Source organism: Lineus longissimus, chromosome 8, assembly GCF_910592395.1.
Source record: "Lineus longissimus chromosome 8, tnLinLong1.2, whole genome shotgun sequence".
Lineage (NCBI taxonomy): Eukaryota > Metazoa > Nemertea > Pilidiophora > Heteronemertea > Lineidae > Lineus > Lineus longissimus.
The window spans coordinates 5,278,433-5,303,753 of record NC_088315.1 but is presented as its reverse complement, the minus strand read 5'-3'; the positions used below and the strand labels follow the sequence as shown (position 1 = coordinate 5,303,753).

Here is a 25,321-nt window from a genome sequence, read left to right as displayed (position 1 = left end):
CTGATTGTCTTGCCGCACCGGCGACAGGACGAGGCCGGTGCACTAGTCCGGATTGTACCTCTTGTGAAGGAAGGGATGAAGTCTATTCGGCTGCAACCAGAGCGTACCTCATAAGGGCAATTACAAATCCCTGGTTTGATTCCTGGTATTGCAAAATAACCCATTAGCGCCGAGCCAACTGTCCTTACTTACAGACTCGATCGTACTCGGAGGCAACAAATAGTAATTGAGAAGAGCAAGAGCCGTCCTTGCTGGGGAGGGGCGGGTCATCATGAGCTCGATGTCAGTATGATTTGAATGGGCGAACTCAGGAGGAACTCACGAACTCGCGTATGACTGAACGACATCACAAAATCTAAACCTCGTACGCATCTGTTGATAGCCTATTCTAACGGAAGAAAAACCATTTATCATGTTGACAGCGCCACCAGTGTCGTGGCTGGGTGTTAAGTTTTGGGTACAGAAAGTGGGACATGGGAAATAACTTTTTGCTCTGATCCAATGATTTGGTTATCGTGCGACACATACATAAATGTATCCGTAGATAGACCATTTGCGCCGAAACCAGTCGCTCTTGAGAGCGCCAGCGTCATGAGGTTGCTCGGCACCGGCAAAGGTATACCCCTTCCCCCATCCTCGGCACCCAGTGGTTTTCCATATGCTCCAGCTCTCGCTCAAAAACCTGAAGCTCAGGATGCCCTTCCCCCGTCAAGCTGGATATTAGATCGCTGAAGGCTTCAACGTTAAAACAACGCAAACGCCATCTTCAGGGTGATGATGGAACTGACTCAGTTAATGCCTTGCCCATTCTGTCAACTGCTGAATAGCGGTCGTTTTGGCAACTTGGGGTCACTTTGGGTCACTCAGGATGCAACCAGAAATGAAGACATGCCAGATCCAAACCATATAATATATTCACTCGCAGGACGCACTATATATACGCCGTAACACACTCCCGCCGTAGATGGAGGCAACACTGTCCTTCATCAGATAGCTGTTATTGGCCAACTTGTTACGTATTTCACGCAGCGTAACATAGCATGGAACAACCAGTGTCTTCGGGACTATCACGGCCTTTACCGAACTATTACAAAAACTACGGAATAGACCAATTCCAGAGAAACCGGAATGACCCCGAAGACGCTCGATGCGATAGACGGCACACTGTACATGTCATAAAAGAGGCAGCTGGAACCACATGCGTTATTTCATGGAGAAGGTCACACACAGGACAGAGTGAAAGCCGGGGATCATTAGATCATTTCATGAAGAAGACTCATTTTCATAAGAGAATTTAGTCAAGGGAGTGTCAGATTCAAGACACGGTGACTCTAGGGGATCACTAAATGGACAATGTCACATTCAGCTCATAATGGAGAAGACTGGCTTTCATCTAAGACATTCAGTATCCTCCCTGTGACCACCTAGCCGTTTGTACCAACTTGTTTCTCTGCCTGTTGTTATGATAAGCAGCATTGGATCCCGTTTGTGCAGAGGAGGTGGGTATACAGCATCACTATTAACGAAAACAACAAAAGAGTTATAAATTATAAATGATAAATTAACCTTTATTCTATTTTCATTTTCTTCTTGATATTCAGTTGGTAATTTCTAACTGGTAGAACTTCTGAACATACAATTTTCACAATTGGCAACATTTGCTACAAGAGCTGGACCTACCAATTAAGCATAAACTAAACAGAAACCAAAACCTTTATCACTTTGACCCCTTCTCCGATCCTGGATGAATTCGAGAGTGCCATTGGAAAGGTTTTTGTCATTTTAATGACAAGGACAGCTTATTAAGCCGTATACAAAGATGTAAGTTACAAGAGCTTCTCTCCATTTTTAACTCTTGTCAATTTTAAACCAATATTATACATTGGAAATGTGACTAAATTAACCTATTGATTTGTTCAATAATCAAGGAACCTGATGATGATGATGTGCATTTTCAATTTGAACAAAGCTACACTACCTGGAAGATAGATTTACAAATAAGGATGATACCTGGCTTTTATCAAATATAGCAACATTGGGAAACATTTGGAAACAAAAATTCAACATCAATAAGTGCACTTTTGAATACGATCAATGAAAGCATAAATTACGGCAAAAATAAGCACTTTCCATAAACCACCACCAAAACAGGAAAAAATAAACAAATGACCATGTATTCATATATCAGGGATATAGACGATTCTGGACCACAAAGGCAATGCCAGCTACAAGGCCCCCTCTTTTGGTGCTTTGAATAAATAGTGATCAGTATTTTCAGTTTAGTTCAGTGATTTGGATTTAACTTCAGCTTACAGTATCCAGCTCGAAACCAAAGGTCTGAAGAAGCAAAAGGCCACATCTTAGACATTTCTAATTGTGCAATCTCACTTTTCAAGGTAACCATGATAACATATAGTACAACAATAGAATATTACTTCATCACTATAAAACTAGTAAAAGAAATATCAGACATAGTCTGTTGAAGTCCGTCAGATTATTACGCCCCGTCAGAGAAATGTCAGAATTCATACCCAAAGCACGAAGCCATTAACAGTGGGCTCATGACAAGAAAACTTTTCCATGCAGAAACAGACGTGAAAGTTTAATCATCTGAATCCGATTCTGATGAGCTCTCTTCCGATTCCTCACTGGTGTCCTCCGAACTCGAACTAGATGCAGCACCTGGTCCATACCGCTGACGAAGCTTCAGCTGCATCAGGGCATCCTGGTATGCACTGAAACGCTGCGATGAATACTTATTCAACTGCGGCAACCTAACTCCTGTTTTATTGTCATTGCCATTGTTTTTAACAGTCTGCCTACCCCTGAATAGCGCGATTGGGGGTTTAGGGTTTTGTAATCGCCCCTTTGCACTGAACGTGTGATACTGCCGATTTTGGCTATTTGTGCTATTTGTGCCATTCTGACTGTTCGGTTTAGTGGTGTGTTTGCCCGCAGGGGGCAGTCCGGTTGTACGAGATTCTTGCATTGTTTGAGAACTGGAATTGCTAGCACCATTTTCTGTCACAGATGGAGGGGTTTCTCTTTTTGAATCATCGGCAGTTTGAGGGGAAGCGGCATTGGCACCAAACTGAAACGAGACGCAGATAAAAATATGTTAATGAGCAGATTAGAATGGATGGCATACGATGAGTTATAGATAGAGAAAAAGTGAACAATCAGGGCTGCCTTCTGTATAAACCTTTTGGTGGACAAAACTTTGAAAATAAAATAAAATTGCCATAAGAAGCTGAAGAAATAGAACGTTGACGCTGTGACCAAAAATAAGCACAGATCATTTCATGTTCCTGTTGCGTACGAGCTGCTTGATGCAGACAAAGAAATGGAAATTCTCAAATGATTGGCCAACTACGGTTAGCGAATCTACAAGTAGTTTTGATGAAATACTCAGAAAATATGTGCAGAGGCCTTTTAGTATAGGTATTAGGTACAGATCTTAGAGAGTGATACCACTCTCATTAACAGAGGCTGGCTTACAGAGATTTATATCATGCAAAGTTTTATTGAAAACTGATTGAAAACTGTTTGCAATGTCAAGTACCAGGGAGGGAATGATCAGTTAATAGCGAGAAGGAAGGAGATGGCTATCATATTGATATTTACTGCATGCAAACCACAACAATCACCCAAAATATAAGTTCTTAAGATAGTTACACGCAGACAAAGAGGAGGTCTCAAACATTGAAAACTGCAAGGATTTAGGAGTGAATAGTCTTTAAATCACTTCAACTATTTCAGGAATTGGGGTGACGAGGTTGGTTTCAATATCACTGTGGCACAGTTTTAATTTCAGGCCATATGTCTTATATTTCTTGGTTGAATTCTAAGCTGATAAGTACCGGCAAGTATGCAACTCTAATCTATACTTGGTACAAGTATCATAAACTAAACATATGTAAACCAGGTTTTGCCTTAGTCTCAAAAGTCATGGTCTGCTATCCCATACACCAAGAAATAAAAAACATATGTGGCCTTACTGCAGAACAGACAGATAAATGTACCATACTCGAACTTTTTATTGGATAATTTCCGTAAAAGGGCTACCAATATTTTAGCCAAAATATTCTTGAATGATCTGCAAATATACATGATGAGTTTGGTAAAATAATGATTTATGAAATGTACTTGTGGCCAAATCTCTTTAACCCCTAACAGTTTATCAAACTATTCAAGCAAGACTAGATAGAGACATTTCTGAAAGTCAAAGTGCAACCAATCGTAACCCCAGGAGTTAAATTTATAAAGGATACACTGCAAGAACGTATGAAAGGCATTTACTAAAGTACTTAATATGAAGTTTTGGCACCTATTGGATGAAGCAAGGGCCTCTAGGAGGAGGATGCGCTGTAAGAACTAAAGTGTTATGCTCTTTAGGTGAACCCAGATGATGAGAGTTGAGGTGACACCAGTGACTGACACAGACCATGGTCACTAGGTTTTTTACTTTTAAAGGGACAACTTGGGCATTGGATTAAGGTGATCAAGAGGACAATGTGCCTACTTGCTACAATGCACTGCAACATGTAGCATTTCACTAATGCAGATCTCCAACAATAATAATTCTCAAAACATTTTCGAGTCTTATGGGGTTGGAGACAAAAATCAACTAAAATAGGATAGATTTGTTAAAAGTGCATATCGTTAGAAGGTTATAGAGTGTGCGTCAAACCAAGCTCACACCACACCTGTTTGTGCAGTCAATGGATCCACTCTTTGTTACTGGGGCATCGGCTTCAGCCGATCGCAGCGCAGACTGGTGACAAAACAAATCAAGAACGGATGAATATAAAATATTTCGATACAGTGGATGGTATTGAGAAAATGTTTCCTGCGAGTGAATTAGGTGAATGGTGTTATGAATACAATCAATTGGCGTGAATTTTGAATTGCAGCGACCAACACAGAAGCACAGCGGAGTAATTTTACATGATATCATTTTGGTGTTGTGGTCCATTTTGGATCTCTGACATAATATGACGCTCGGAAGATTTGTATTTAAAGTTAATGTGGTACAATAATAGCCTGAGGACAATTATAGCCTATTTCGTGTAGGAAACAGCTGGGAGTACCCACTAATGCACGAAGAGGCTATAATTGTATCGGGGCTGAACCACCTTACCTCACCTGAAGCAGACGTTCAGCCAGGGAGAGGGGCAACATGCACAACACAAAAATGTCAATCAATCAAAGTTTGCACACTCACCTCAGGAACTTTTTGATTCTCGTTGAAAATGAGGTCATTCATCTCTCGTTTCCAGCCAAGAATGTTTGCAAAACGTTGAACACTTTCTAACAGGTCACCTAGGAAACAAAAATGTTGGATGAAAATGGAAGAGATTTCTTTTAGACTATAATCAGATTTTTATGTATGTCCAAAAAAGGGAGCTGAGAGCTGCATGCTGCATGCAAAGCAAAGGACAACTGAATTCAATTTGATCTTTTGACTGATTCTATCACCCGACTGAAGACTGATACTTTTTTAATCTACGATAAATAACCCCAATGGTGGATTAGCGAATCCCTCATGACCAATCATGAGGTTTAAAAGGGCTCAAGCAGGGTATCACTTTCTGTTGATCGAGAGGCTTATAAAAGTAATTTAGGCAGAAGTAGGACTTTTTTGCTTCTGTTCCTGAAGTACATACCTTGTACTACAACATCGTTAGAGCGTTTTTTATTCTTAAACGGCCCGACAGCTTTCATATTGAGCAGGACGCGTGGAGTATTGAATCGGGTGCAGTCAACAATCCCTGCAAACGGCTCCACCTGGAATCACAACAAAGGAAAGTTATCACAAATGTTTGGGAATATGACACACAACTAACAAACAAACATTGTTCCAAAGTTTCATAATCAATGCAAGTTTCATTCACACAATCTGACGTGTGAAACTCAGTGACAAACAAAGGTATCAAAGAGTAGCAATCATTGGAATAAAGCCAGCTTTGAGTTTCAGTTTTTTCCCTACATATAGCTTCTTATTTGAAGGCGCTTGTTACAATTTTTCCTCACCTCTAAAGATGTTCCCATCACAATCAATAAATCAGCTTGTGGGAAGTCTCGCAAGTAGTACCAAAATCGCCGAGGGAGGTCCTCACCAAAAAATATAATATCAGGTTTTATCACGCCGGGACAAGATCGTCTGTTCCTACAATATGGGACCTTGTTGTTGAAGATATCCTCCTGGAAAAAGGATATTATAAAACATGGTTAAAATGCAGACAAAATAAAATTTCCTCCACTACAAATTCAGACCTTGAGAGCAGCATTTTTACAAAGCCTGGTGCTTTACATTAAATTCCAGCAAGAGCCGTGTATTATTCGGTGCATCACAGAAACAACAACTCACTTTGATTTCTTCTCCGGGGTAAGTCTTGCGACATCCTGTACAAGTGGCAGTGGCAAAAGTTCCATGAGCTTCGACAAGTTTGGAAGGAGGGATTCCTGCCACTGAAAGACAAGGTAGAGCTTGGGTTAGTTTAGCTCAGGGAGGAGTGTCAAATGACAAGACCAACCATGGAGAACTACAAGTAGCAGAAGATGTTTTATTATTAGACGTCACAATCTCCTTTGTGCTCAGCACTTATAGTTATACACTGACATTTTCTGAACTGACCGTGAACTGCTGCCATATTTCTGTAAAATGACCCCTCTCCTTTCGTAATCCCATGGTATACTTACATCTTTCAAAGCCATCGATATTCTGTGTGTACATTCGTAGCAACAGGCCCTTCTCGTGTAACATGCGGCAGAAATAGTGAATATAGTTTGGCTTGTATTTCCCTGAGGGGTACAGCTCCTTGGCTAGCGTGAAGAAAGGCTTGGGTTTATATGTGAAGTAGTCGATGTCAAAGATTGCTTCTGGGTACGGGATGTTGTACTGTTTGAGATTGTCATAGAGACCAGTTCCAGGTGATCTAAAATGAAAAAACACAAGTTCAAGTAGGTTGAGGTTATATAGATCAGCTTCGCCCACTTTCTGATCGGGAAATGGTCTTTTTTCGGGATTCCAGCAGGGGCCAAAAATGACCATCCAACACTGAGCAGTGGACTGTGTCAGATTAGGCTGAAATTGCTGGAATAGGGATGTGTCCTTTTTAATAAATTACCAGTTAGCCTCTTTTCTTTATTCTTCATCACATTAAATTAGAAGGATCCCAATTGGGGATTCAACCCGCAACCATGAAGGATATGAATTTCTACTCAATCTCCCAAATCTCAAGTGTGTCATAAAAGTGAGGACGGATCATTTTAGGGTTAGACTACATAATAGTGTTGATCGCCATAACACTTAGTTCTACCGATTGATTTTGAAAGAAGCACAGCAGGGTGTTCAGTTCCACAGAAAACAACCACAAGGAAGTCCAGCCCTCTGCCCTTCATCAAACTAACTCAAAGAGTCCACTTATTCTAAAGATTAACAACATGAACTATGTGATTATGAAACCACAGGCTTCCTCACATTTTAGGTCACGTTCTTACTAAATAGCATGAATAACCCAAATAAATGAATAATTCGAAACCAGTTACTTCAATATTGTCATAATAGCCACATGCGACCTATATGCATTTTCAAAGGCACACCATGATGTCTGGCACTCCAACCCAACCACCCAGGACCATTAAATCACTTGTATTAGACATTTCTTACTGCAGTTAAAGCCGAGCGTTACGCCGCCCCATTGTGCACAGGAAAATAATGTCATGTATGATTTATGCCTTCTTGATCAACATGCTCTGGGTACACTTCTTATGTCTGATTAATGAAAGGAAGGTTTTAAAATATACACTAATACAAAACGGTGCAGATGAATTGGTCTGGTAATAGTATTGATCAGAACTCTACGATAGTGTCCCGATAGTGTCCCAAGCGGATGCCATAATTGGCTTGAGAGAAAGAGGGTTTCTGCCAGCGGCGATGATTACAAAAAGATTTACCCCTTTTGTCAACTGACAATATTTGGTTAACGTGAAGCAATTGAGCACTTTTTGGGATTCATTGTATTCATTGATTCACGATTAGCTATGTGGAAAAGTCCCGAAAACATGATTCCGAAATGATGATGACGATGATGATTGGTTCATTTGTTCACAACAACAGGTTTATAATCAATAAAATTCTCCACTTTCATGTAAGAATTCAGTGGTTAGGAACCCAGCCTTTGGGCTTTGCCAATATTTCAAACAAACGTAATCCCCAAAGTGGTCTGGCTAATCTCTTAAAGTATAAATATTGAACATATATTTGTGTGTTGAAAGGAGAATATCAACATGTACAGGTATAGGCCCGGCACAATGTCTAGTATCACGACATAATGGAATGCCTGCTCACTTCGTAGGCCTATGCAGGATTTTTTTGAGTGCAGCGCTTTGATAAAGCTGTACATGTATGACTACCTTCAATATGTTTCACATGGTATTTTTTATCAAATTCTTATTATTTTAGAAAATGACAAGGCATAGATTTTGGCTTTTCCCAATCAAATTCCTTTTTGAAAAACAAGGACAAACTTTTAAAAAAGTCTATCCTTGTATATCATCTAACACGATAGACTTATTCTTACCTAAAATCTGGAATTCCACTGGACGTGCTTATACCAGCTCCAGCCATTATGACAATATTCTTGGCTTTTTTTGCCAGAATATACCGAGCTATATCTTCCAGGGATTGACATCTACTGCTGGCACTCGATATTCTTCTCGCAATAGGACTGCAAAAAGACGAAGGTCAAAGGTCAATTTTAATCCTCTAAGTGGAGACCATAACATGGTGAAAACTTTCAAATATGTTCTCTCGGAGAACATTGGTATTTCATTCAATGTCATGACCGACTGAGAAAAGCTATGATTTGAAGAACTCAAGGACTTAGCTATTCCCAGTTTTAGGCTGAGACTGTGAGAACGAAAGGTGGTCATAATGTACATACCTCTGCCTTATTTTTGTAGAAGCCGGTGTGGTAGCATTTGAGCGATCATTGATAGAAAGTGTACGCAGTCCATTGATGATCGAGCTGTCTGATCGTGATTTGTGACTAACTCCAGTGGCTAAGGTTCTGGCTAAAGGTTTATTTGGTTTAGAATTGGTTGATTTGGACCGCAGGGGTTGGGTGACATGTCCTGAAAAGAAAGATATTAAGACGGTCAGTGAAGTTAGTGTTAACACTTTTACAGTGAAGCCGAAATGATAAAGCTAGACGTTGTCACAATAGCGTCGTCAATGCAATTGGGGCTACATGGTCCCAAATGACCTTGCTAATGAAATATAAGAATTCATGACAAAACATAGTAAGGGCCATGACGAAATTCGGTGCTAATAAAATGTAGAGGGCAATCTTACCTTTTTTTTGAGTGGCCATGGCGAGTGAAATTAGACGCATGATCGGTGACACTGGTGACGGATTCGTCCACCAGTGCATTGATCACGGAGTCATTGTCCTCAGGAATGATAATAAGAGCAATAAAAGTTCTGGGTGTGATAAATATTCGCCAATTTTGTGTTGCTACGAGGCAAAACAATCCGACTTTCTCGCCATGTAAGTCAGAGCGAAGAAGTAAACATTGTCAACATTTTCCACATTTGCCGGGACCACTAGTTATTATCCCCACCAATAGGTGAAACAGGAAACTCACGATACTCTACAGGGTGGCCCGGAAACAATGTCAGCGCCCATGACGTGTAAAATGTTGTTAAAATTAATTTGTTTTTGCTGTTATTTCACTCATTGATGAAAATTGGCGAAATATATTGTAATATTCAGAATCTGATACATCTGCTGCAACATTCTAACTAAAAAAACTACAGTCCAGAGCAAAGGTTTTCCGGTATTGAAAGAATGATTGAAATCATTTTTGTTATTTTCTGTGGGTTCTGCTAGTGCATGCAATGCATGCTAGATGTACACTCATTGATTGTACATGGAATACTCTTCATATGTCAGGTCTCAGGATTATGTCAAATTGATTGAAGCTATTAAATGCATTGGTGACACTTGACATAAGATTAAGATTGAGATGAGAGGGAGGATGGATGCCCTACCTGCCCCTGCTCACCAACAATGTCTTTGAGAATTACTGTACGGCATAGCCATAAGTGAATTAGCATGTTCAAATTTTGAGAAGAATTGCTAACATCAATTTTATCTTTACTTTCAGGTTCAGGGTCTTGTATGATTGAAGGACGTCTAACATCATCATCTTAGTCTCCTATCAGCTTGGAATTTCCTCGGCATAAACATCAACCACCGGTCACCATGGGTATGACTGCACTAGTCTACGTGACATTTGCTGTTTTGTTAATACTGTGTGCTGGACTACAGTACCTTGCGCTGAGAGGTCAGAATCATCCTACAATAGGAAACAACCCAATCTTCCTTAAATTCCAATACATTTTCTTTGCCGCATATTTTGCAGCGCTCTTTGCAGACTGGTTGCAAGGACCCTACTTGTATCAACTGTATAGTCATTATGGATTCATGGAATCACAGATTGCCATCATATACTCCTGTGGATTTGCTTCAACGGTGATTCTAGGAACTTGGGCACCAATTCTTGCCGACAGATTCGGCAGAAGGAAACTTTGTATCCTCTTTACTATAATTTATTCCATTTCTTGCTTCACGAAGTTATCTCGGAACTATGGTGTTCTGATTGTGGGGCGTGTTTTCGGCGGAATGGCAACATCATTACTCTTCTACACATTTGAGGCGTGGTACATCCATGAACATATTGAAGGACATGACTTTCCAAGGGAATGGATCCCCGTGACCTTCACAAAGACAACTGTTTGGAACGGCGCTCTTTCAGTCCTCGCTGGATTCATTGCGAACATGATATCAGAATGGTTCCACTTTGGTCCAGTTTCACCATTCATGTTAGCTATACCGTGTCTGCTAATATCAGGCATTGTTGTCATGTCACAGTGGCAAGAAAACTATGGCCGCCAGACCATCCATTTTCGGAAGTCTTGCATGGACGGCATTCGAGAAATCCTAGCAGACGAGAGGATATTCTTCATCGGTGCCATACAGGCATCATTCGAGAGCGTTATGTATATATTCATCTTTATCTGGACTCCTGTGCTCAAAGTTGACAAGCCTCCGTTGGGAATCATCTTCTCTTGCTTCATGGTCTGTATCATGATTGGTGCGGCCATCTTCCAATTAGTACGTGCACGAAAAATATCAGTTGTCACAACACTATCATTGGCCATATGTTGTGCATCTGCTGCAATGATAACATGTGTGTTTGCAACTGGAGGTAGTGGTGGAAGAAAATTGTCATTTTTTGCATTCCTGTTGTTAGAAATTGGTGTCGGGATCTACTTTCCTTCGATGGGATTCATACGCATGAAGGTGATTCCAGAGCAGCACCGAGCCAGTATTACTAGCTGGTTCAGGGTGCCACTCAACCTGATCGCGTGCGCAGTATTGACAATGTTACACGGAACATCTGGTCACTATGGTAACAGGATGATTTTCATGATGTGTGCTGGGTTGTTGGCTATTGCAATGATGTGTTTGTTACGGTTTGGCCGGCTGATCCGTGCCGACTCTCAACTCCAAACTCAAAATGAAGAAGAAGAGGAACAGGCTGTTGAAATGGAAACTGTGACATAAAAAACTCTAGAAATACTGTTAGGTGGGTAATTGGCGATATAGGGTATAAGTTATGGTCTGTTTTTACATCTTGAATCATCAAGGTCTCCAGTTTTGTTGCATCGCCTCTCGACCTCACTCCCTCCCGGAATGAGCTGACCCAAAAGGTGTAGTCACTGGTGGCTTTGATTAGAGTATCTAGTTTTGAGTTATTGGAAGTTTTACATGTAAATAACTTTCATCTCATTTTAATGTGAACGGTAATACATCTCAGTTGAAGGCAAGAAGATATATCCCAAGGTGAATAATTGTTATGTGTATAGGAAAACTGCTTCTGGGCACAAGGTACTGCTGTGAGATATCAGCTGGTGGGCTTAAGTTAAAACCTGCAATGCTTTTTGTCTATTCTTTGAAAGAAATGAGAAATAGGTGATCGAGCTGTGGTGTGCTTCCTCTTTACTGGGTTAGCCTTCATTAATGCAGCCACTTAGATCACTCAAAGTTTCATTACTGTAGGTACAGGAATATGCTAAGGGTGTTTGAATTGTAATCTTGTAATTTCGTCAGACATGTCCGAGGCTTAGACTTTTAATTTTTTAACAATGTATTGTAGAAAAGCAAGATACCTCCCAAAACCTTTGGCGGTGTACAAGTTAAAATATTACTAGGAAGTACACTGTTTCGTCTCTTGATTTTTCTCCAACTGCTTTTCTCTGTTCTTTCAAGCATACTAAATGTTGTCAAAATGTAAATAAATATTTATAATTGTTTTCAATGATATGGGAGTTATTTTATTTCATTAACAGTTTCACTTCCCTTAGTGGACTCTTCTGTTATCCTCTTGATGTATATGTTGTGTCAGGTACATCTCGGAGGTACATGAGCTATCTCATGGCCTGGATGTGCCCCTCTTAAAGAGGACAGCAAGATGGAAGTTCCACCAAAGGCAGAATGGTCTCGCTACTGTCCCACGTACCTGGGCTGTATCCGGTACATCCTTGATGTATATGTTGTGTCAGGTACATCTCCGAGGTACATGAGCTATCTCATGGCCTGGTTGTGCCCCTCTTAAAGAGGACAGCAAGATGGAAGTTCTACCAAAGGCAGAATGGTCTCACTACTGTCCCACGTACCTGGGCTGTATCAGGTACATCCTTGATGTATATGTTGTGTCAGGTACATCTCCGAGGTACATGAGCTATCTCATGGCTGGTTGTGCCCCTCTTATAGAGAACAGCAAGATGGAAGTTCTACCAAAGGCAGAATGGTCTTGATATTGTCCCAGGTCCATGGGCATCCCAGGTATTATGCAGACAAACAAGATTAAAGTCCTCTTGATTGGCAACTGGAAAGCGAACGAGACTGAATTTACCAACAGCGATTTTATTTTTATCAAATACCAAACCGGTAGACAGAGTTTACATCCTACTTGAATATACGTTACGTATAGGGAAAGCAAAATATTCAAAGCATTGAGACTTTAACATCAATTTACGCAAATCATTTTTGACTATAAAGTCAATGACATGAAGAACTTGACTTTATAGTAAAATTAACTGGATAGAAATTGACTGAAAAGTTGTTTCTATGAAGTAACTCGACTTCGGAGTCAAAACAGGGAGATGCAAATTGACTGTCAAGTCAAGTTAACATAGTACCTTGACATTCAAGTTAATTTACAAGTTCTTCAATGACTTTACTTCGGGACTTCAGAGAGCCAAATGTACTTACTGGTGTATGCCTAGGTGGTTTTCCACAATATTAGAAAGTTAAATCCATTCACTGGATTTGAGAAGTTGCGTGATCAGACGTGAACAACATCAGTCCCAAAGAAGCCATTCTTTACAATGGGGTACCTGTAGTTCAAATCCTGCAAATACATGTAGATTGAACTTTCTGATGTTATGACGAGTCAAATGCACCTACCTCTATTAAAATATGTATTTCGCTATCGGAGACTCAATTCATAAAAAAACTTAGAGTCAAATTTAGACAACATAATTGTGAATCAAATCATCTTCATCGACAATCTTGACTATTTAGTCAGAGCCAATGAAAATTACAATGAATTTTGAGTTCAGGCCAGTTTAAGCAGTCAGACTAAAGAGTAAGCTGAATTTTGTGACCATACAGTCGATAACAAAAAAGCATTTTGACCATAAAAAGAGTCAATGTACATTTGCGCAAGTTGACTACATTGAGTTTTGTATAAGCAACAATTATGTGACTGAATTATAACCCGACAATCTCCAAAGGATCTGCATTGGCAGTTAGATAATTTCCACTGAAAAAGCATTTTTTTTCAAAGCTCGATCTGTATTTGCTTTGACACAAAATCAGTCAATTACAAAAGCATGCATTCAACTTTGAGTAGAATATTTTCAATTTAAATCTGTTACAAAAGTCATTCAACTTCAGATTCAAATATAAACAAGGTAATTTTTAATGACAGTTATATCCTACATCTACTTACTCCACACCTAAAAATGTGTAACTTCAACATTTGACATAAGGAGTATACATATATTTATATTCATATTTAAGGTTAAACTGTGCATAAAGCCACTACAGTCAAGTTTGCACCATTCAGCAATATTTAATTCATCAAAATATTTGACATGATAGAATGCAACAAATTTTCCCTGAAATGCTTATTTCGGGAAAACCATGATGAAAACTAAACATATCGAAATATTACCTACATGTTGCAAAACCATTTGTTCGAACAAAATCTTGTCCTTTACCCGTTCTTGTTTTTAGTTGTTCCACTTGTTCCTTGTCATAATATCAATAGATTTTGCCAATAAATCTTTCGAAGAAATTTACTGTCCAATTCTGTCATTCCACCTGTGTCAATGTTGAATGAAATTTTCTCGATCAATGTCAACTGAAAACCCAAGAATGCCCATCTCACATTAAGTCAAGGTTTCCACGAAAATAACTGCCAAAATGTGACTGGCTCTGGCTGAAGGTCAGACATGTGCAAAAGATTTTGAAATGAAATTTTTGAATTGGATGAATCCAAACACAATAAGCCTTAAAATGATCTAATAAAGTACATGACAATCTATTGAGGATTCGCTGAAATAGGTGTATGGACTTAAAAAAACATCACTCTCAAAAGACCAGACTTCCATTGTAAGTCCTACAATTATGGTTACTCATAAACAGTATGTCGAGTCCACAAAATACGCCTGCTTCAAACACTAATGATATTTGATTGCACTGATATTTACAGAAGCTTCTACAAACTAGAGATACATGTATGTCAAAGTGTATAAGGCTCCAAATAGCCAATATACATGTATACTAACTAAACTTCTATCTAATGGCAATACTGCCCTGTACAAGCTGTGATCATTTGTTGCTGGACATTGCTTGAAAAAAGGGTTAAGAGGTATACTGTCCTATGTCTAACACTAAACTACTACAATATAATAGGAAGAAGCGTCTACACACTACACTGCACTACTGTTCTGTACAATTTGTCATCCTTGTTGGAACTGACCTCAAAAAGATTCGAGAAGATCCTCTACCAAGTCTAATGCTCTACTGCTCTACTGCTAAGATATAATAGGAATAAGCGTCTACAAACTAGCACTGCGCTACCGTCCTGTACAAATTGTGATCCTTGTTGGACATATGGCTCGAAAGAGAGAAATATCACAGTCAACGCACCAGTCTCATTGAAGTTGGCAGCAGACGATGAATACGGCGACATAGCTGGGTTTACATACATGTAGAGTCAATGTGTCACTTTTCACATGAAGAAGAAACTATCTGCCTCAAAAGAGTGGGCTACATAAGATTCATCACATCATGTGATATGTGACACAGTGAATCATATGTAAGCCCAGCCTTATGAATGGGTGCAACACATGACTCCGATTTTTTTTCTTCAAATGTCTCAAAATGCTACCTTTCCTAATTTTCAATGAGCCCAAGCCAGATTTTGATCATCCGAGATGGACCATGGAGTTTATGTGTCAATGGAATATCTTGGTACCCTTTACTACAAACTGCAATGAGCTGAGATAGAAATATAGACACAAATTCATTCAAATACAAAAGACAAAACCATATCCGAATTTTCAAAATATTTGAATACCGTATTCTAGCGGAATGAATCAAACAGGTTGAAAATGAGGTTAGGCAAATGTGTGTAAGTTTATTATGACATGGGCAACTTCGCTGATGGCCTCAGAGAGGAACTGATCACCAAATACACAACAAACTACACACATTAAAGATAAAGCAGAATGTACAGCAAAATTTTGAATGTGGACCCGACATACTTGTTAATGGAGAAAAAGATATCACTTCATCAAACCTACAGGACCGTCTTGAGGTTTAGTGTGTTTGAAATGGTTGAAGATACGCAAGTAGTTTTATCTCAAGCTTGAACCCGATACTTTCTCTTTTGGTCAATCACTGATTATGATAAAGTAATAATCCTACCTTTTTGAAAAGAGGCAGACGTCATATTAATGCGTTTGATGTATACAAGTCAAGGATTCTGTGACCGGCGCCTTTTAGAATGTATTTCATGTAACCTTTGGCTTAAACTTGACTAAATCTGGACGAAATGGGAGCTTGGGCTTGGATTAACATGTTTGAGGAGTACCAACGAGAAGCACGTCTCTTTTTTGAAACTGGATGTAATAAAGATAGGTCTCAAATAACCAAGATTTATTCATGACTATAATGTGTTCATGAAACCCTAGACAATCTGATATCAAGACGACCACCACAACTACAGCACAATGTGTTGGTGAGTATATACATACACAAGCCTTAACAAATTTTAATAAAAACATATATGTATATTATACAAGAATTTCTGCAAAATATGGTACAAATTGCATAAAAATTACATACATGTATTTCTCAAATCATTACGTAAACTGGAGTTATGATTGAAATGGTACATCTTACACTCAGGCACTCCGTGGTATACAACAGTGAACAACAAGACAGTAACCATGTTTGGACCGAGGGACTTGTAACGAAAGCCAGAAATTTATATATCTTAACTCCCTTTTCCTCAATCTTATCTGGTGAGAACTGGACCCGCCATGACTCCTTTTAAGAGATCACGAGATTAAAGTTCAAGTGGCTCAAATGAAACTCATGAGTCATTATAGCATCCCTTGACATGGGTACACACTTCCAGACTGCTGGCCAGGTTCTCATGTGGACTCGGTGCCTTAACACTGGGGCAGAGGACTGTCAGAACATTGGCTGGAGCTGGCGTTCTAAGCTGTAGGGAACAGTCAAAGAAATCCACAGCAGTGAACAGCCAAATGTTTTTTACGCTGCACATCCTTTTTGAGCACACAGAAGAAGGAGAAGACACTTTTCACAGCTTTCTCGTTACCCCTCAGCCCTCAACAGGCTCTTCAAAAAACATTGAACATCTAGGTTTTGTTTATTCACGTATCCGTTTTCCATTTCCGCACTGAAAGTGTTAACAAGAAGAAGATGAGACGTGACAAATACATCTCAGCTGGAACAGGTCTGGACAGAAAACAATGTAAAACTCGTATAGTTTTGGAATTTATTTCATCTTAACTCTTGGAAGGACCTAATTTTCACAATCTGCAAGCGTTTACAATCATCTGCGATGAAATTTCAATGAACTTAAAACAAGGGCACAACATAAATATGACTAAATCTCTTATCTATAACAAAATCTAAACAATGCTAAGAGGATATTTGGATGTACCAGGCAAATGAGGTCTACAGGCTTCGGTTCGAATTTTTGAGGTTGATAATCCCGACTAAACTTGTAGGACATATTCTAACTAAGACCAATTAAGAAAATATTCGGGGTGAACAAAAAGAATCTGAAGATACTCTAAATTCAAACTAAAAAAATCTCAATTTTTAAAATACAAATTACATTAAAAGCTAACATGCTGAGTGACAAATTTGAATTCTACACTGAATTCTAAAATTGTGTATCTAGTTTCCTCAACATTTCATTATGTTTATACATACATGCAATAGTCATACATTCCCCTCCTCTTTCCAAAGTTATATCTATAATTGGGTCTCAATAAGATTCCAATTGGTTAGAAGGTGATAAAATTCCTGGCAATTTGTAGAAAGTCTGTTGTGAGAATGTTCACCTAGAAGGGAAAAACTGGTAATACTCCAGCTACCTACAAGTAATCTTTATTATGGTCGACATCGAGGGAAAATATCAATGTGTTCCCCAGGCTTGATTTAAACTAAAGCTGCAACCCTCATGCCAAAAAGTGTGTCCAATTCTAAAATCTATGGCCAAAAATAATAACAATTTACAATTTTGCAAGCAGAACATCATTTTGTTATTGAAACATGCTGGTTCTTGCAAATGAAAATGTTCACAATGGAAATCTTCTATTTTTGCAATGGAAATTTTCGACCATTTGTACCTATATCTGCTCGCATTACCACAATGAGGTATGGGCTCCGCCGCCTGGGGGGTGATGCACTTTTGTAGAAGGTCGGTGTTTATTCTGATCGTCAATTTGTTCACCTGAAAGTAGTCAAAATCGTACAAACTGTAGACAAGGGCTTTTGTAATTCTACTAATAGATGGTGCTACCCATGGGACTGTGATCTGCTGACGTATGTTCCAGAAAGTTTTTTGTGCCTTTGGCAACAAACCTTTACAGTCCAGACTCTGAATAACCTCCGACTTCAGTCGGTGTGTATCATAACAAAAAATAGCGAAAGCCATTGCTGCTCATCCTGGCCAGACGATATGTATACACACAGCCACATACAACAGATAGATGTGTACACAAACATGAAGTGTAACAATCCACCGAATTCCACATGAGAGTCTACAAAAGGCTCATCACTCAGTGATGTGATTGTTGTTGCTATGACAATGCCTTGTTTGATATGCTCATGAAGCACCAATCGAAAATACCTGAGTTGTAGCAGATATGTTTGGTTCTGACGAGAGCACATCATGAGCTGTTGATGCATTTGGAATGTGATTTATAACTTGGCCGTCCAACCAAACAATTTGAAATGAAACCTCATTGTAAAACAGCACAATTTCTAGTCTCCAGAGTCGTGTCAACAGATCAGAAGGGATATTTGCCACAATCTACAACGCTTCTAAAACTAAAAAATACCGGTGTTAGTACTATTATGTTTGTTTTGGTGCAAGGTAGATGCTAGGACAACAAAAAAGACAAAGAATTAAAGCTAAAAGAAAGATCAACAAAAGAACAACAGAGTTTAACGAAGGACAAAAGCACAAAACAATAACGAAGCAAGGTAATGGGAAATGGTCAAATTAAAATGACCAGCAGTCAAGTTCGGGCAGTGTAATTTGTAGAAAGTTGTTTGTCCCCAAAACGAGCCTTCCATGAGTTCGACTCGGACCTGATGTGCTTTTATTTGCAGTCAGATATGAGACTGCTGATGCCAGAATCTGTAAATCAAGAGGGAGACTGATTGCCAGGGAACAGAGTACACAGGTCAGTAGAGAACAAAACTAAAGTATTTTCCCTGATGAAGAACAAAGCTAGCTGGTGATGTTCAGCCCCTATCATCCATCAACATCAAACAAAATGTCAACCCATTATATTGTTCACTATCTGAATCTTACAGCAGGAAAAACCTTATCTTGAAAGGACACTTGACCAAGCCCAATAGGGACTTCCTATCTTAAACAAGACACTTAACTTCCCTATAAAAGCACATAATAATCGCCCAGACATCTTTATTTCTTCATCTAGGGAAAACACTGACAAAATGACTACATTTTATATCAACAACAATATCTTTAATTACAAAGAAGCGGTTGAAAAGATCCTTCGGCAGTCTTTAAAATATGCCTGAAGAGCGGCCACCAGGAGGTTGTGACGATTTCGTTGCTGTACGATGTGGCTGTCTGTCATCATATTGGGCCCCTGGAAAAGGAGAGGATGAGCTAAAAGTGAGTTGGGTGCGTGACAGCTAGGGGGAGCCTTTCTGCAGAAATCTTTGTGTCAAAACCACAGCCCCGTGAAAACAACGCTGGATTGAATTAGAATAAATTCACACCAGGCAAAAGTGAGAAGGGGCATTAAATCAACTTCTTTTGTTATGTTTCAAGGATTCAAACACTCGAAAACAACACATATTTTCGATCAAAAGGAGCCAAAAGAAAGGTAATTTTTTTGTATAGTCTATAGTGTACAGTTGTAAATGAATTTATTTAAATATATCAGCAACATAAACTGAACAGAGGAAAGGATGAGAGATTGACCAGTAGTGACATTAATTCACAAGACACTTTATTAGAATAGGATTCAAAATTGATTAAAACTATTGCTAAGATGTTCTAGATTATACATTTGTTAAATGGACTAGAGGACAAGCAATTTAGTAAAGGGTAAATATGGGACCTTACATTACCTTTTGGTAAATATGAAGGATTTTCTGAAATATCATAGTGTGAGTAACGACAGTCTTAACACCAATCAAGGTAAGAATTTGTTGCAGTGATGCCTTAAAAATTGTTGGCTATCATAGTTATGCCATAATCCTAGAGATGGCACCACCAGCCAAACTGGTTTCAACGCCATGAGAAGGACCATCTCATCTGCTCTAGATGTAATCCAGGACCTTGCGCCAGGACGAGGGAAATTCTGCCGCTGGTGAAGTTGGCCGCCTGGTTCAACCCAGTTATTTTTCTGTAATAAAATCACTTCAAAAAGAGATAAATAAAATGTTTCTGATATCTTACCACTGAGTGAGAAGCTGGACTCTTGCATATGGCGTCCACCACCTCGGGTCTTGGGGCGCTGATGGAAACTGGCCTCGTCTGCTTTGTTGGGCGATGGTGCATTAAATCCACCGCCCTGTCCTCGTGTCGGGGTACTAGTTATTGGATTGTAATCATTCGCTTGTTGCGCACCAAGGCTGATGACTGGGCCTTCATAGTCATCTCGGTCGACCTTCTTTGGTTTTCGTGCCTGGAAGAGGATGTAACAATTCAAGATTTTTGCTCGTAATGTAGCTTTTTGCTGTTTTGTACTGTTTCAAGTTGGCAACAAGCAACTACCAACAATGAATTACACAAAAAATAAACCTCAAAATAAATCTGACTGAGGGGTTCGAACCAGAGACCTCTTGACTGCTAGCGGCAAGTCCGACCAAAACCGCTCATGTGAAACACAATGAAACTTACTAGTATGAACATTACTATGAATCCTCATGGCCAACTCTTATTGAGAGCCCCACACTTCAATGAGCAAAATGAGGTAAAAAGTCTCTTCAATATTCGTCTACTTGCCTTATCCCGAGCAGCAACCTTATCATAGATAATCTCGGCATTACATGGTGTAGGAATATACCGCCCGCTAGCCTGTGTCACATGAAGCTGACCGTCCTCAAGTGCTACCCGGCCGTTACTGATTACAGCTGTCGGGGACCCATGGCACACCACACCTTCGAAGATATTGAAGTCGACTTTGCTTTGGTGCGTCTTGGCCGATATCGTCTTGACGGTGTTGGGGTCCCAGATGAGAATGTCGGCATCGGAGCCAGTGGCAATGCGTCCTTTCTTTGGGTAGATGTTGAATATTTTTGCTGCGTTTGTGCTGGTGACTGCTACAAATTGGCATGGGTCAAGCTTGCCGGCAACCTGGATAGAAAAGAAAACATCAGCGACATTTTAAGATGATAAATGTGACTCAACACCACCATGCTTTTCACTTCAGCTTACTAGTCAGCCTTGGGTGTCTAAAGAACTCCAAATATTTACGACAAAGCACACTCAAGAAGGATGCCAATGTCAATAGCTTGGATCAAACTGGGACCCTCGATAGCTCAATGGTAAGCATTACAAAGATATGTGGTTTGAATCCCAGTCCAGGCAACTTGATTTTTCTGCATTCATTTCATTCTATGAAGAAATAACACTCACAACTCCCTTCTCCCAAAGAATGGACATCCTTTCTTCGACACCGTTAATGCCATTTGGAATCTTACGGAAGTCATCTTTCCCCAGCGCCTTCTGGTCGCCATTGAACACGCAATGATCTGTACCTGTTAACTGAAGGTCACCACTGCAAGACAAGAGGACAATAAATGTCTAAGCCCACACTAAATGAACATACTGCCTCCCTGCTCCTCAAAATTGGAATAAAAGTAAAGGCTGATGACCTTCTCATTAAAAGTCAGGTTCCAAAACCACTCGGTGGGAAAAAGAATGCGAGAATTAAGAGGCATTTCCATTGAAGTTAGCCCTCAAAGTGAAATGATTGAAAACATTTACCAAACTATATGTCATACACTATGTAACTTTACTCAAAACTTACCTAGCGAGTAAATTCATCAAATATTCAGGTGTTGACGTGTCAGGGCGGAGTGGAGGTGACAGGACATGTCCGGCCGCATGCCGCCAACATTTATTATAATAATGGGTCCCGTCTGTAGCCAAACTGGCGGCGATTGGTTCACCAAAAACTAATTTTCCTAGAATGGGAAAGATCGGATGATCAGGGAAAACGTTGCTATAAATGTAGTTATCTTCATATTTTGAAATTTGATACCTTTTTAAACATCCAGCCGTGCCAAAACTGACTTCTTCCGTCTGATCAATTTACAATATGGTGCTGCCTTCTCATAAAGAAATGTAAACATCGTTCTCTAAATCTGGTTACAACTATTTCTTACCTTCTTTCCTCGCCTTACTGACCATATCGGCAGCGCTTTTGCTCATCACGTGCACCACATATAGAGGGCAGTTAGCCTGGTTGGCAAGCGTGATAGCTCGGTTAGTCGCTTCGGCTTCATTCTGAAAGAATTGATTTGATATTTTTAATCACAAATGAACGTCTTGCCAAACACGTCTCAAAATCACACATGAGAAAAAACAGTGGCAGAAAATCATACAAAACTGTAAATCATATGAGGGTCTATCGAGTGAACACCATTTGAACCATTTTGAGACCTTAAAATAATGATTCATTGCAATAATTCCACACCGGAATCAGCTCCATTTTGTAACCTTACCTCTTCTGGCCGACTCATTTCATGACCTTCAGGGCCTGTCACACCACTGTTGTATATCTCACTAGCTTTCTGCAAAACAATTGAGCAGAGTTACCAATCATGTTTTGCTGGCATTCATCATGATCAAACTGTGAAAATGCGGATGGGATGACCTGATAGAGGCATTTTTCAAATATGATCCCCTTCTCTGTCCAATGCAAAATGAATCAGACTGGAAATCGAACCCAAGATCTCAGGAGTGAGATGATACAGGCACCACTATATTTTTCAAACACTACAACACCCTGGCGGCATAAGTGTAGGAAGCGACCAGCTATAGGTTTTTGAGAGAAACCAATGATTTAGCAAATTCCAACAAAACTCTCTCATGAATCAAAACAATGCACGTGAGAGCGGTTATGGATCTTTGCCACTGCACAATCAGTGGGTCAGTAGAAACACTTTGATGGACTTACTGCATCAATGAGGTCTCCATTCTCTGCGTGAACCTGTGCGATTGCTCCTAGCTCTTTACATTTCTTAAACACTTCATACAGTTCGCCGTCTCTCAACATCAACGTATCCTTATATGCCATGAAACATTTGAATGAATTTACACCTGGAATAGGAAACAAATATCATATAAACAAACTCTGTGAAAATGATTTTCATGACAAATTTAGTAGGTCAAAATCATATCCAGTTGATCAAGTGTTGTTCTAGCACATCCCACTCAAGGTCTAATGACTTTGACTTTCGACCCAAACGTACCTTTTTCTTTACAAAGCGTCTCCATCTCCTTTGCGACTTCATCCGACCACCAGGTGACGGCAACGTGGAAGCCATAATCACAGCAGACTTTCTCATCGGCCCATTCCTTCCATCGGTCATAGGCCTTCAACAGCGATTCACCTTTGTTAGGTATCACAAAGTCAACTGGAAAGACAACGAAATATGGCAGATTCATCGGTGAGATACGGTTGTGGGTTCTGAAGAAGGTGCACGTCTAGATGAAATGCTCTGTACCATAGTCCTCACCAAGTTATGACCAAGATTTGATATGAACTTACTGATCATTGTGGTTCCACCAGCGAGGGCCGCCCGCGTTCCACTGTAGAAGTCATCGACTGAAATTGTTCCCATGAACGGAAGCTGCAGGTGGGTATGTGTGTCGATACCGCCAGGCATGACCAGTTTACCCTTCGCCTCAATGACCTTAGCACCACCGGGAATAACAAAGTTCTGTCCGACTTGTCTGAAAGAAGAAGATGTTGGGATCTACTAGAAACAAAATCACCAGAGAAGTTTATGACAATAGTTCACGCTACTGGAGAGGGTGCGTCCAGAGCAGAAGGTAACTCATGTTCTCATTGAGTGAGATATTTTAGCTTGGTTTGCACACTAAGGTTTTACTTTACTTTACATGCATGGCGGGTAGGCCAGTATCGCTCAAATCTTTATCTGTCTTCTGAAAGAATTTGGAGTATTCAGCATTAAATATTTCAACCTTTTGTGTTCTGAACCATCATCATAACTTACTTAATGACTCCATCTTCAATGTAGACATCTGCGTCAAATGCCTGGTCATCGTTGATGACGCGGCCACCTTTGATGAAAATACGCGACTGGGCACTCTGAAAGATACAATGAGACACAGAAACATTAGATTTGTAAAACAACTTGACTCGCAGTTAGGAGTAAAGATGAAATTTGATGATAACTACTGATCGAGTATTGGAATTTTATAAGATTTATGGCTACGGAAGCTATAACAAAACCTATGTAATGCACAGGTAAGACTTCCTCTTCCCTTGTACGAGCTATAGAAGCTCTGAACTGTAAATATTCAAAGAGGAAGATAGCTAATCGTTGCCAAGACCAGGTATCTCTCCTGACTCATGTAGCCTACAATGGCTGATGGCTAACAGATCTAACTCACTTATCTTACAATCAGCAGTCAATCTGCCAGATGGGAACATGAAAATTAGCATGGCTAGGACCTTGTATTGGTCCAAAGGGGCTGAAAACCTGATAAGCAGGATCCTCCAAACTAACAACTTTTGTCGATCGTGGTGCTGATTCAAAGTCCTCGAAAGAGTCTTACATGACATTAACAGTATCATTACAGCAGCATACAAATGAAGGAATCATTGCCATAGAGCCTGACCCCCTCCTTTACACTAACGCAGGATTCTTGTCTGAGAATGACATTGACATCCTCTCCTAAACCTTTCCCAAGCTATCTCTGCCATGTCCCCACATCAACTGAGATTCAAAGTAACCAACCAGACAGAAACTGGCAACCTAGACACTGCTCCCCCATCCTTTCCAGACAGACATATACCAAAGTGAAAACAAAGGCAATCCCCACAAAATAAGCCGCATGCTAACATTGTCTGGCACACCCACACCAGCCTGTCTGGGTGCATAGAAATCAATAATGACCCAGACATACTGTTACGTTGATCAATACTGTCACTGTTACTCACGTTATCATGAACCATGACGACAAGGCTAAGTCTCCTTTGAAACCACCGCTTGAATGTTCGGAAACTCAGAATGTGAAGAATGATTTTTATCCCTAGTCTATGCCACTCCGTTATTTTGATACAGACAGAACTGCGGAGAATAAATTATGTGAGATTTTGACGGAACAACAAGAATGGATGACAGAAGAGTAGTGGGGACCGTTTCAGAAATGTCTGCAGCGTTGGCGATGT

At 39.9% G+C, this 25,321-nt stretch overlaps 3 protein-coding genes across 12 annotated transcripts in view; 1 reads left to right on the top strand and 2 right to left on the bottom strand.

The window, feature by feature from the left end:
- Nucleotides 1-1,561: 1,561 nt before the first annotated feature.
- LOC135492692 (NAD-dependent protein deacetylase sirtuin-3-like) lies at nucleotides 1,562-9,553 on the bottom strand. Of its 2 annotated transcripts, XM_064779281.1 has the most exons (10): nucleotides 9,359-9,553; nucleotides 8,949-9,138; nucleotides 8,586-8,732; nucleotides 6,703-6,938; nucleotides 6,371-6,471; nucleotides 6,034-6,204; nucleotides 5,667-5,787; nucleotides 5,225-5,322; nucleotides 4,707-4,774; nucleotides 2,888-3,091 (listed from the first exon to the last, which is right to left on the bottom strand). In XM_064779281.1, the coding sequence occupies exons 1-10, from the start codon at nucleotides 9,435-9,437 to the stop codon at nucleotides 3,025-3,027; spliced, it is 1,278 nt and encodes a 425-aa protein (XP_064635351.1). In that variant the 5' UTR covers nucleotides 9,438-9,553; the 3' UTR covers nucleotides 2,888-3,024. The 2 variants fall into 2 exon arrangements, with proteins under 2 accessions (XP_064635350.1, XP_064635351.1); XM_064779280.1 differs by lacking the exon at nucleotides 4,707-4,774 and having other exon boundaries at nucleotides 1,562-3,091.
- Nucleotides 9,554-9,674: 121 nt separating this feature from the next.
- LOC135492326 (molybdate-anion transporter-like) lies at nucleotides 9,675-12,393 on the top strand. The gene is made up of 2 exons (XM_064778725.1): nucleotides 9,675-9,843; nucleotides 10,174-12,393. The coding sequence occupies exon 2, from the start codon at nucleotides 10,272-10,274 to the stop codon at nucleotides 11,634-11,636; it is 1,365 nt and encodes a 454-aa protein (XP_064634795.1). The 5' UTR covers nucleotides 9,675-9,843; nucleotides 10,174-10,271; the 3' UTR covers nucleotides 11,637-12,393.
- A 589-nt stretch (nucleotides 12,394-12,982) lies between these two features.
- The window catches only part of LOC135493038 (dihydropyrimidinase-like), a 33,909-nt gene continuing 21,570 nt past the window's right edge, over nucleotides 12,983-25,321 (bottom strand). For 6 of the 9 annotated variants that reach the window (XM_064779831.1, XM_064779822.1, XM_064779827.1 and 3 more), the window contains exons 2-13: nucleotides 24,141-24,235; nucleotides 23,672-23,856; nucleotides 23,373-23,537; nucleotides 23,078-23,220; nucleotides 22,623-22,691; nucleotides 22,284-22,404; nucleotides 21,926-22,082; nucleotides 21,532-21,673; nucleotides 20,899-21,249; nucleotides 20,350-20,578; nucleotides 20,019-20,042; nucleotides 12,983-18,138 (exon numbers count right to left, since the gene is read on the bottom strand). In XM_064779831.1, the coding sequence (XP_064635901.1) occupies nucleotides 18,050-18,138; nucleotides 20,019-20,042; nucleotides 20,350-20,578; nucleotides 20,899-21,249; nucleotides 21,532-21,673; nucleotides 21,926-22,082; nucleotides 22,284-22,404; nucleotides 22,623-22,691; nucleotides 23,078-23,220; nucleotides 23,373-23,537; nucleotides 23,672-23,856; nucleotides 24,141-24,235 (1,770 nt within the window). In that variant the 3' untranslated portion in view covers nucleotides 12,983-18,049. Of the gene's footprint in view, nucleotides 18,139-19,412; nucleotides 19,532-20,018; nucleotides 20,043-20,349; nucleotides 20,579-20,898; nucleotides 21,250-21,531; nucleotides 21,674-21,925; nucleotides 22,083-22,283; nucleotides 22,405-22,622; nucleotides 22,692-23,077; nucleotides 23,221-23,372; nucleotides 23,538-23,671; nucleotides 23,857-24,140; nucleotides 24,236-25,090; nucleotides 25,230-25,321 lie in introns of those variants that run through there. The other 3 variants (XM_064779830.1, XM_064779826.1, XM_064779823.1) reach the window with 3 other exon arrangements.